A 12,836-nucleotide genomic window follows, 5' to 3' on the forward strand; every position below is an offset into this window, starting at 1 on the left:
TTTGTACTTTTCTCTCACTTCAAGTACTCAGCAACATTTGACAACTTTGCTCCTGGAAATTACCTGTTGCTAGTGCACACAGATGTGTGGGTTTACCCTGACATCCTCATAAGGTGTGGGAGTCATGTGGGGCGGTCCCTCTCATCTCTTCCATCGCCTGGCCAGGACCAAGGCTGTGACTGGTTCTTCAACAGTCAGTTGAGACAACTCACCTATCTGGGTAAGTATGATTGAATGAGCATGTGGAGTGCATGTAGTCAGAAACCACTATTCCTTTTGGAATTTCATTGGTGCTACGAAGTGATGAAGAACTGAAAGGGACACCTGTGTGCTGTGATTAGGTGATTGTGCTCTGAAATCAGACTGCCTGTGTTTAAATTCCAGCTTCAGCACCTGCTAGCTATGAGACACTGAGCCGGTATTCTTTCTAAGCCTCAGTCTCCTCCTCTGTAAAATGGAATAATAAAAGGGCCTACATGAAGAACAGGAAATTAAGTAAAGGATAACATGTAAAATTCTTTAAAAGAGTGTCTGATCCAGAGTGAGTGCTTAATAACCTATTCACATTTTTCCTTCATGTTAAGCATTGTATTTGTAGAAAGGTCAACTGCACAGGTAAAGACAGGGTGGCTGGCTGCCATCACAGGAACAGAGGACAGCAAAGAGTGCAAGGTGACAGCACAGAGAGGCAGGATGAAGAATGTAGTCAGTGTGGAAGGTGAGAAGCTTTGGAAGGCAATCTGAGGTCAGGAAGATGAGATGCACAGAGTGCTGAGGACTGGGGGATGGGCTGCCTCTTCCTGTGTCAGATGCAGCATCAGGGTGAAGGATCCAGGGGCCTTGTTTTGTGGAACCAGAAACCCTACTGGGACTGCACAGTAACAGGGGCCGGCAGGATTTCCTTACTTTCTTATTGTGTGTGTTTCACGGGAGCCCCGTGTGTGACTCATGGCCATAGATTTCTTTTGACTTCCTGGAGCTCATCTCTTACTGCCTTTCCATATTGTTTCATTGATCACTCTGAGGGCCATGATGTCTACTTATGCTAACCTTAGCTCAGTGGTCTGTAGGAAGGAGAATCTGAAAAAATGAGTCTCTAGAATGACAATTTTGTTACAAATTAGTCTTCATAGATCTTGGTCTAATTCAGAACCATGTCAAGCATGGCAAGACCCAACCTCTGCCATGAGCCAGACTTGGCCCTAAAGGCTTAGAGAGCTGGCAGGTGTCCCAAGTCCCGTGTCTCCATCACTTGTACCTAGCCATATGTTGGCTGAGTCAGATCACACTTGGGCCCTGGTACTCTTACATTTTCATAGCAGGAGAGAGGAGAGGAGGGTGTTTCCTGGGTTCTTAAAAGTGTTTGCCAAATGGATTGCTGTATATTTCATTTGCACTGAAATGTACCATCCAGATTTTATTTTGGATTTGATCCATCTATAAATGTAACCTCAAACTATAAAACTTCAAGATGGACAGAGATGCCTGACACCATTTTACCACTAAAGTCAAATACAACCATTAAGTAAGAGCAAATAGTTGCTGTTAACTTTAACTGTGGCTATTCATTTGATGTATATTCTGAAACAAAATTTTAATTTCAAATTGCTCTTGTTTTATCACTTAACATGTTTCTGAGGAGCCTGTCTTGTTCGTTGATGGGATTTTGTTCATGAATTGCACTCTAGTTTGAACAGTCACAGAAAGCAAGCGTGATAAAGGAACATTTGTGGCATAGAGAAAAAAAAATCAAGTCATGCAGTTACAGATTTTTCTTCCTCTTTGATGGCATTATTTATTGAATTAATAGCAAGTTATACTGTTGTGCTGTATTTATACATATGTTCTAAATGCAGGTCTGTATAAGTGTGTCTGTATTTTATATGTATATTTATATGTACATATGCAGGATGTAGGTGAATATTACAATATAAACCATTTTTATTAGGCAGATGGCTTTTATTAATTAAAGAGTCTTTGTATCAGAATCTTTTAATATCTTCACTTTTGAACAATGTGAGTTGGTCAAGGAACAGGAAGTCACAGGGGGTTGATGGAATGCTTAATAAAGTTAGGGACCCTTGTTCCTTGGAGAGGATTTCCAGGACTCCAGGTCGTGACTTTCCTGGTCATTTGTGCCTTTGAGTGTGTGGAGTACATAGGTGACGAGAGCCAGTCCTGTTCCCATTCCCGGGCTGGCACAGTGAGGACTTGAGGGTTTGGGAGGAACCAAGGTTCACAAACAGGTCCCCTATGGTGGTGGCCCGTGCAGCGATTTTGGGTTGTGTATGATGAGTTGTGACTTTTTATACCCTCTGTGTAAAGTTTGCACCACCACGGTGAAGTTGATGAGGAGGGTACCATGTTTTCCATAGACCAACCCTGCTATGGCAGTGACGTAGTTGTAGCTGACACCTCACAAAGACTCCATGCACTAGTTCCAGTTACATGTTGATTAGTTTGTTGTGAAAGTCACTCAGTCGTGTCCGACTCTTTGCGACCCTATGGACTATACAGTCAGTCCATGGAATTCTCCAGGCCAGAATACTAGAGTGGGTAGCTGTTCCGTTCTCCAGGGGATCTTCCCAACCCTGGGATGGAACCCAGGTCTCAGATTCTTTACCAGCTGAACCACCAGGGAAGCCCTGATGAGCTTGTTACTTTCACCTAATTGTTTTTTGGGCTGTGCGACTTTATAAGTCTGTGACTGGGGTAACTTACATAAAGTACATTTAGTCTAAGAAGAGAAGATAAGACTTTACAGTCAAAGTAGACATATTTCTGGAATTTAAAAAAAAAAAAGAAAAAGAAAAAACTCATAGCGTTGTGTGTACAGAAAGTTCATTTTATTGTAAGGGAGCTGCTTGACCTCCTCCAGGTCCACTGAGTTTCCTGTCAGACTTTGGGGGTTGGGCGTCGGGGAGACATTGCTCTTTTACCCGCCGGCCTTCATTTCGGAATCCTGCTCCACTGCCGTTTGGCTGGCCTTCACTCATTCCTTGACCACTTCTAAGTGGCCCTTCTTTTGTATTTGTTCATAAGCCTACCACATCCTCCTCGGAGAGGAAGTTTTAAAAAAATCCCAATTATCTTCATTTCCTCCATTTGGCTCCTTGGTGTATGATTTAAGATGCCTGACTCCTTTCCGACCCAGCGAGATTGGCAGAGGGTAGAACCCAGGCATTCTGGCTCCTGGCTGTGCCTCTCCACTAGGGTGTGCTGCCCACTCAATAATCGTGGACCACTGACCAGCCAGGCTGGGGGGTGCCCGGCAGGTTTCCGGGAGAACGCTTCTCACCGATCTCCAGTGACAAAGAAAAAAATCCCGCACATATAATATTCTTTGACCCTTGCTTTTCTCTTCTTTACCAAGGCAAGTTTTGCCTTTGTTCAGCAAACGTCTTTACAGAAAGCAGCTTCTTTGGAAAGCTCAAGGCCAGAGTTTGGGGCTTCGGGCTTTAATCAGTGGCTGGCTGGTTATTTTACCTGGGGCATGGAATTATAAATGTTCGCTTCCTCTGTGGCTATATCCATACAATGAGGTTAAGCTTACTTATCTATTGGAATTGTGGTACAAAACACCCAACCTCTTCAAGTGTGATTAGCATGCGTTGTTACTTCACTATACACTTTATCAGTAGATGATTTCTCTAAAACGGTTCTTTCTTCTTCCCTCCGCCCCCACCCTGAAGATGAACAACCTCAGGTGCCTTGAACTCAGCGTACCTGTCATAACTCGTCTGCAAGAGTCTCATTCTATTTTCCTTAACTAGCTTTTGTAAGATAACAGATTCATGATAACATGACATGGATGATATATGGGTCCCCTGATTGAAACTTAATACCACTTAAGCAATTGTTACCCACAGACTAAGATAACCTCGCTCATTTAAAAACATCTCTCTTAAGGAGATTGGTTCAGGTTGCCTTTCTAATGCCCCTGAGATTTCTGCCCAATGAACCACTTAAACACAGACCACGAGTGAAGTCCTTGCGTGCTATAGTTTGTGTGAGGGTCCCGGAGGGGCAATATTTGCTAGAATAAACTGTTATGAATGGCAGTCATGAACTATCACTTCTACGCCATGCTTGTGGACAGGTCTGACTGTAAAACAAGAGTGCCTTTATATTTTCTAAGTCAGAGTCAAATCCAGAGAACCCCTTGTTCAGTTTCTGGTTTTGGATTCACCAGCACTCCCATCTCTGCCTTACGCATGCAGTCAGATTCCCACTGCCTCTGACCCTGCAGTTTTTTTTTTTTTTTCTCCAGGAATGTTTCAGTTCATGGTGAACTATTTTTATTTTTTAGTTACATTAACGCTATGAAATAATTAGCCAGCTAATTAATCTGGTGTACAAGCTTTGTAGGATTCTTCAGCTGTCAGTCAGGCCCAGGCCCGAGGCCTACATCTAGTCTCAGCACTCTCGCCCATGTGATTCCCGTTGCCATGGCTACTGGGTACATCTGCTGACACCCCACTCTCTATTTATTGCTTAATTAAGAATTTCACGCTCAGCCCTTATCTGCCTCTAAGAACAAGCGCACACTGTTAAGAAATTCCGAATTTAGGCCTGGGCACAAGGAAAGCCTTTCTTGCGGGGCTTGGCTGGACTGGAGCCTCTCTAACGATCTTCTCAGCATCCCAGCCGCCACCCTTCAATCAAAAATCATTAAATGGGGCAGAGATAATGAGCATGTAGCGTATCAAAGAAGGATGTTTGCTTGGTCCAAAGGAGGAAAAGCTGCTAGGCCCCATGCTCTGCTCCACTTCAAAGGCAGATGAGACCCCTTGTCACTGGGGCCTGATAAAGCCTCATTTGTTCTGGGCTTGACTTATGCAAAAGGTCTGGTATGTCAGAGTCCCATCTCACAGACGTGGGATTCCCTCCCCCCGCACCACTTCTTGCCTCCACCTCCACCGGCCCCCTCCCTGGCCTTCCGCACACGCTCGTGTGTCAGCTCTTAGGCAGCTGGGCCCCCCAAAGCATCAGGCGGAGCGTGTAATCACTGACTCCACGCTGACAATGGCCACTTGTAGGGGGGTGGCCAGGAGGAGGTCTTCAGCACAATAGGAACACAATTATTGCAGCTGCTAGGGAGGGCTATGCTTCTTCCTGTAGAAGTAGAATAGGACTTGCCCCAAACAGGAGGACAAGGTTGGGGGGAAGTGGTGGGGGTGGAGAGGGGTGGATAAAACAATCCTGAGTTGATTATTCATATTCTGACTCTTGGAAGCCTGATGCGGAACCAGTGGGGTCCCAGCAGCTGTTCCCGCACCGTCCTCTTCTAATAATCGTGCATTCTGTCTGAGGTCAACTTACTTTTGACCCCGTCCTTTTTATACAGGGAAGAGGCTCTTTAGGGCAAACTGTTGGGTTGTGGCAGGGTGCATTAAACACTCACAGCCCCTTCCCCTTGCTCTATCCCCCGCCCAACCAGCAGCCGGTGATAAATTCATATCAGATGCCGAGCTATTCACACTTGCCCTCCTGAGTTCACACAGCCCCCGCTCGCGCAGCGGAGATGCAGCCGAGCTGGGATATTGTGCGAGGTGGCAGCTGAGAAAGTCCGCCTGCTAGGCTCAGAGGCTCCCATGTACCACCTTCTTCTCATCAGACTGAAAAACAGACACATCTAGCCAGGCTGGCCACTGCTTATTTCCAAATGTCCCACTCACCAGGATAAACACAGGCTCTTTGGCAAGAATCCGGGGCTCCTGTCCATGAGGGCAAGAGGGCTGTGGATAGAAAGGCAAATGGACTTTATTGTCTGTTCCTATTACTCCAAAGAACTTAAGTCACATCACACTAAAGTCTCAGAAAAGATGCTTTAATTTGAGAGATCCTGAAAATAAGGAGTGTTTTCCCAACTGCCCAGGTTTCTCTCTCCTCAAAGTGCTAAGGTCCTGGGATGGAGCTGACTGCTACCTGGACCCTTCTGTTTCTCAGCGGGTCTAGGAAACCCCATGCAACTCCTCTAGGAGGAATCTTGCCAGAATCTAAGGAGGGAAGACTCAGCTGGCTCCCCAGAGCTCTTGGGGAGGATTCTGTGAGCAGGGCAGAATCATAATCCTTTGAAACTCTGTACCCATTCCCATGTTGAGGCCCTCTGAGGCAATCTATGGCATTCTAGTTAATAAATTAATTTACATTCTTATAGAAAACTCATTCCCCAAAGATCCCCAAGGATTTTGTACCAGTAATATAGAGAGTTGACTTCAGGGACATGCCTGACAAACCTTTATGGCAAAAATAGAATGGAACAGGAGCTGTGGATGTGAGAAGTGATTTTTGCTTTCCAATTATGAGCAACTTCTCCAAAAGGAGAAGGAAGAAATGGAGAAAAGGAAAGAAAGAAGGAACGAAGGAAAACCCAGGAGTCAGAATCAGATACTTTTTCTAGGAATCACTCAAGATTAAGGAGCTCATTCTCAGTGATGCTGGTGGTTGGCTTTGGTTCATGCAGGTCAAGGTGGTATAACCAGTATCGTGACTTTCAGTGCTGTTTCTAGTATATTAGTGTTTTGTTTTGCTTTAATCCAAGCTTATGTTCCTACCCTTGTAAACCAAATCTTCTTTCTTCTATTTGTAGGAAAAACCTATACTTATTAACAATGCTTCTTAAACTTTAGGCATTAGAGTACCACCTTTGCACTTTGTCACATCCTACCTCCTGTACCATTACTTCCTTGATAATTTTCCTAAGTTGACTTCCACACTGTTTTATTTTTAAAGTCCATCTCTTTTTAAGCAATAATGTCCATAAAATCATGGGTTTCGTGACCTACTTTCTTTCTCTAAAATATATTAACATCCATAACTATTAAAACTTTTATTCTACTAAAATCATCACATTTATATTTTGGGAGTAGACTTTGACCTTCAAGTTTTTGGTATAAATGATGAAAAGTAAGAATTGTGAATGTAAGGATCTTTTTTTTTTTTTTTAAATTCTGGGTCCCTTTCCTCATTTGCTAAGAACACCTGCCTCTGAGTTAAAGTTGCATTTTGAGAGTAGGGTACGAAAAAGGTTGTAAACTTCCTTCCATAAGTGCTTTCTAAGTGTGCCTCCTGGGCACACAGCTGGAATGCTTGCTTCCAGGTTCCCTGCCCCCCTGCCAGAGGCTCTGGTTCTGTAGATCTGCACAGGGCCCAGGAATCACACACCTGCTGCGCAAGTGCAGCAAACATTGCTCTGAGTCAGAATAACAATTGTGATTCTTCTCTGAGTTAATTAAGAAGGTATAATTGAGCTAACTCTCAGGACTGTTTAATGTAGATATATCTGTCGACGTCTCCATCAAATTCTTTTGCTCTTAAAAAATTACACCCTTTTATGAATGAATGTTATTGGGAGTAATAGAAGACTCACAAGTCTTAGAAGGATTTTCATATCCTGTTTCTTCGAAGGTCTTGAAAAGATCCTTAGTGATGAGGGCCGAGGTGACTCAGTGGCTATCTCTGAGAGGCTGGAATCAGACAGGAGTGTGGTCCTGCAAATCAAGCTTTAGCTGCCCAGGAACCAGTTGACAAAAAAGCCTTCTCTGTGGCTGGGTAAAAGAGCTGATTTCTAGGGAGCAAGAATTGAACAGGGAGGGAGAAGCAGAGCAGGAGGGCACAGGAGTTGTGAGAAGTGGTAGAGGCCAACAGGGCAAGTGAAGATGAAAATGCCAAGAAAGGATCAATCCAAGAGCTGGCCCATGAAGATGGTGCTGGAAGTGGGTCCAGGGCCCACAGAGATGGAAAGCAGGCATGAGTTGATAAGACTGGATGGAACTCACAGACACAGAAGTAGTTGCTGTTTTCTGTTCTGTCCACATGCAGATAGAGGGTGACTCACCCTAGATAAAGGTGGGCTGAGGGAGAAGTCCCAATGTGTGCATGGTAAGTTGCCTACATACAGGCGAATTCAGTTCCATAATTAATGCGTAACTTGTGCATAAGTCCAGCAAAGTTAACCTAGGTGCCCAACTAACACAATCAGCTACATAGTAGTGTACTGTAATAGGTTTGTAATACTTTTCACACAATACACAAAAACTGAACAGATCCCCAAATAAAACATTTTTAAACTTGCAGTATAGGACCTTGACAAGTCCAGTAGTACCGTACAACAGCTGGCACACAGGGGCTGGCATCAAGTGAACAGGCAAGAAGAGTTATTGACTGGAGGAGGGAGAGGAGGTGGGAGACGGTAGAGCTGAAGGAGGGTCAGCAATAGGAGACGGAGGGCAAGGAGCAGTTTCAGTGACACCTGACGCTGATGGCCCTGGCTCTGGTTCCTTACTGGAACAAAATGCACTTGCACGTCTTTGAAAGTTTGCGGCTTGAAGGTTTGTATGTAGGGAGACTTTCTGTACAATCCTCAAAGGCCAAGTGAGCAGGGGATAGAATGAAGAAGAAAACAGGCAAGGGATCTATTGCTAAGATGCCAGGTGGTTTTTCTTTTCAGATAGACAGGTACTCTTCCCCCCCAAAATTCCAAAAGAAAATGGGACCTGCTCTGGGAGAGAATCAATTAATTTTTCTCTTCCCTAGGGCCCTCATGAGGACAGAATTTGCCAGCACAACACATCACTCTGGCAGGCACTAGAATCAGATCTACTTGAGTAATTCCTCTCTCACCGGGAGCCATTTTCTTACACGTTTTTCTCTTTCTCTGGATGTCTGTGTTTATAGCAAGCTTAGATCATATAGCACTCATCAGAATAATTTGGCCATAATTGACCTAAAGACTTCTTTTCTTTTTGAGGACCAACCAGATATTCTTACAATCTGGGAAGGATCAACAGCAGTGAGTTTCCATTGATAAACAAAGGAGATTAACCGTTCTCATCTTACAAACACAAAATCAGAAATCATAAGCACTGAGAAAACATATGTACAGTATCACAGCTTGTGTTAGGCTCTTAAACTCTCCCTGAGTCAAAACCTTTAGTCTCAGATGATTTTTATCCTTCTTTGTATGTACCCAAATTGGAAATGACACTGCATTTATACTGTCTTTTATAGAGTCAAAGCACTTTAGCAAACTTTAGTGGATCTGGTTAAGTTGCTTACAACTTGGAATACTAGGGCTCATCATGATTAGGTGCAGCTGTCAAAAGAGTAAAAGCATTTTTTTTTTTTGGGTTTTGTTAACTGGCTCCTAGAAAAATGAGCATGTCTTAATAACAGTATTGATGATGACTCACACGTATTGTTCATTGAAACCAAGTCCTGTGCTAAGCGTGTTACCTGGATTATCCCATCTTTTCTTCCTGATCACCCTATGATGTAGGTAATAGGATGATTCCCATTTTTAGAAGAAGTGAGTGAGGCTCAGAACTTGTCAGTTACCCATGTAGAGGACCTGGAAGGTCTAGGATTCAAATCCAGGCTGCTGAATTTCACCCACAAGCTTCCTGTTTACTCTCCGTGGTCTCTCTCAGCCTAGAAAGGGTGTTTGGGAAGAAGCAGCCTACTGCATCAGCGCACGTGCTCAGAGGCAGCCCGCAGGGGGCATGTGGTATAGGAAATCAGACTTTTCTCGTTTTTCCTACTTTTGGTGTCTGTGCCGCATTTTCTCTGCTACTGAAACTGCTTCTCTTCTCATGTCTGCGTTGAGGAAGAGGTTGCTCTGAAGGTTGGGGCCATCTGTATACCTGTAGAGGCTGAACAAAGCCAGAATCTGCCCAGCTTGGAAGCCACTGGTACAGGGGTGCAGGCGTGACAGCTTGCTGCTCCAGGGAGCCTTGGTTTACTAGTAACAGGGCCTGGGTGAGGGCTTTAGTGGACAAAGGAAAGTGAGACAGCCTATCATAAGAGTTAGAGATGTCCAGGGTTCACCTTTTCCATCTTCTGGGTAATCATCACTGCTGCCTGTCAGGACTGTATAGTCAGTGTTAACGTCAGCGCCGGACGCCGCACTGCTGGTGGGATCCTTTACACCAGGGGATTCTGGATGCGTGGATTACTTTCCCTTTACTTCAAACCCCCTCCTCTATGTAGTGGGGAAAATGATGTTTCTATTCTCCCTAAGTATAAATATTATATATTTTGGGTTGAATAAATCATTATAAAATTGCTAGAGTAGCTTTGAAAAAGACTCTTTACATGTGACTTTTTTCACTTTCTTTACCTCAGGGTCTGTGTCTTAAGGAAGAAGGCACAGATGTACTAAAATTTACAAATGCCTGGAAATTATTAACAAGGATAATTGAAATAGTTTTCATTGAAATTTAGTTGATTTACAATGTTCTGTTAGTTTCTGCTGCACAGCAAAGCGATTCAGCTATACACACACACACACGTATTCTTTTTCATATTCTTTTCCACTATGGCTTATTACAAGATATTGAATATTCCCTGTACTATAAAGTTGGTCCTTGTGTTTATTTATGTATAGTATTGTGTATCTGCTAATCCCAAACTCCTACTTTGTCCTTCCTCCACCTTTGGCAACCATTCGTTTGTTTTCTATATCTGTGAGTACAAGGATGATTTTTATAACATCTTTAAATGAGCTAATAACTTCCCTTTCCAAATGATTCTCGGATTTTTTTTTTAAATTTGCCTTTCCTAGAGTTTGATTCTATTACAATATTTTATTCCTTTCTCTTGTGCAAGGGTATTTTATTGTTATAGACTTATGCATGTTTTTAGATGTCATTTTGTCATAAATTTGACTTTTCTTTCTGATTGAATCGAATTTTTTACTACTTTGTCTTTGAGTTCCTTTAAAAGGGTTATTTCCTGCCTCCAATTGTTTAATTTGTTGAAATGGCGAGTTATTAATAAATCCTGGCATCCAGAGTAGAGCAGTTTATCTAGATTGGTTCATGAAAGTTAAGATATACATGCCCAGCAATGTCTAGGATCTTAAGGTACAGGAGAAAAATCCCTCCCTCAGAGATTTAGAGACAGAGCTGAGGATCGAGGCAGTCCTGAATTCACCACAGTTGATGCACAATAATATTTTCTCATTGAGAGTGACCTTGCTATAAGTATCATAGTTTGGTTTTAGAAGCACTTTTCAACTTTAGCAAATGCATAGATCAGTGTGAGTAGGAATGCATATTAGACATTATAGGGAAAAAAAAAAGAGATGAGATGTTGAGCTGGTGGCTTTATTGTTAATTATTATTATTAAGTTAGAAAAGTGGGTGAAATGGGCAATCATGTAAAAAAACAATATAAGCAAAGTTTTGGAAGGAATGATGAAGGAGAACACATGAAGAACAGGTTGGCCATTGTGCCCCGTCTCAAAATGTGTACGGTGTAAGGAGAAAGCCGCAGACACACACATTTTATAATAGGGAAAATATTTTTCACCGAAGTATAGCTGATTTTCAATATTATATTAGTTTCACATATCACCATGATTCTGTATTTCTGTATTTCTGAAGATGATATTCTACTATAGGTTATTATAGAAAAATTTAAAGTGAGAATAATCAACAAAGAAAGAATAAAATCAGAGAGGTCTCATCATGGGTGTTTTGGGGACTTAATGTTCTGAAGCTTATGCTTTGTAATTAGAAAGAATGATCCTTGGTCTACTCCAAACCTGCCACAGAGGAAAGGGTTTAGTGCTCCAGGGAGAGACAAATGGGGGGCATGATTGGGACCAAGGCCCCAGGGCAGCACCCTTCAGCATCATTGGGCTCTTCAGTGGTGGGAGATTTTGGCCTTGATGGCATCTGATAAGGCAGAAAGGTAATTAACCAATGAGAGGCAAGGTGTTACTGAAAAGTGGGGTTCGTGCACCTGATTACTAATTAATCAGGCGTGAGAGCACCTTGTAGATGCATTCACTATTTAATTATAGCAGCCTCTCTTGGCAAAGGAGCATATGTTCCCAGCTTAATCTACTGGTTTATACTGACATCAAATTGTCATTATCAGAAAGAATCAGGCCTTTTGATTATTTTCACTAATTTATTGAACACTTAAAATTAATGAACCCCAGGCCTTTCAAATGTGTTCAGTTGGTTTGGAAGATAGGAGGAGAAAGTGGAGGGGGAGGAGGTTGGAGAAACGACTTCATTAAAAGGACAATTTGCCTGGATAAAGGTAAAGCAAATACATTTCATGGGTGATCTGAATTCTATTGGTGAAAAACACGTGAATTCAAAAAGCTGAGCCTTCAAACTGGTGGAAGGGAAATAGGATATGAGGGATGTCCTGCTGACCAACACTGGCCTCCAAAAAACATATGGTTAAAGGATTTTTTTCCCCTAATTATTTATGTGCCGATTCTCTTGGAAACCTTACTGTGATTAAGTTTAATCGAAAGCAAACAATCAAAATCAAATGTTGGAAATCAATTGTTAGACTAACTAACAAGGACTGCATTTTTTTTTTTTTAATTTTGAAAATGTAATTAGATTGGGGAGAATTTAACATAAAGTCATCTTTCTCACACATGAATATCTGGTGTATTAAGAGAATCTTTGTATCATATCCAAGTTATGATTCTCTTTTGTATTCAGTTTCAGGTGAAGGCCAAGTTAAAGTAGTTCTCCAGGTGAGGAAAGGTGTGGACCCGACTATTTCAGGTGAGTATTAACCCACCAAATAGAACTGCCGGATGCAAAAAGATGTCTTCCCATCATTTTATAAATTTCTCCCATCATATTTTTTTGTAGGGAAGGGATCAGCCTTAATGCTGTTATGTCTGTCAAGTCCTCACTGCGTCACCCCTACAGCTAAAATATACGTATGCATGTCAAAGAAAGATATAAGAGTGGTGCATTTTAAAACATTGGAAAGTAAGAATTACAACATGTAAATAAGCACTTTTCATAAATTATGGACCATATGTGCACACAGGAGTCCAGATCTGCAGATGGGCC

General features: G+C 42.5%; 1 protein-coding gene across 4 annotated transcripts in view; it reads left to right on the forward strand.

Annotated features, from left to right (window-relative positions):
• PKHD1 (PKHD1 ciliary IPT domain containing fibrocystin/polyductin) overlaps window positions 1–12,836 on the forward strand; it is a 445,850-nt gene that overhangs the window by 231,923 nt on the left and 201,091 nt on the right. For all 4 annotated transcript variants that reach the window (XM_044929073.2, XM_044929075.2, XM_044929078.2 and 1 more), the window contains 2 exons: window positions 25–220; window positions 12,474–12,539. In XM_044929073.2, the coding sequence (XP_044785008.2) occupies window positions 25–220; window positions 12,474–12,539 (262 nt within the window). The remainder of the gene's footprint in view (window positions 1–24; window positions 221–12,473; window positions 12,540–12,836) is intronic.

This window comes from Bubalus bubalis, chromosome 2 (genome assembly GCF_019923935.1).
Source record: "Bubalus bubalis isolate 160015118507 breed Murrah chromosome 2, NDDB_SH_1, whole genome shotgun sequence".
In the NCBI taxonomy this organism is placed as follows: Eukaryota; Metazoa; Chordata; class Mammalia; order Artiodactyla; family Bovidae; genus Bubalus; species Bubalus bubalis.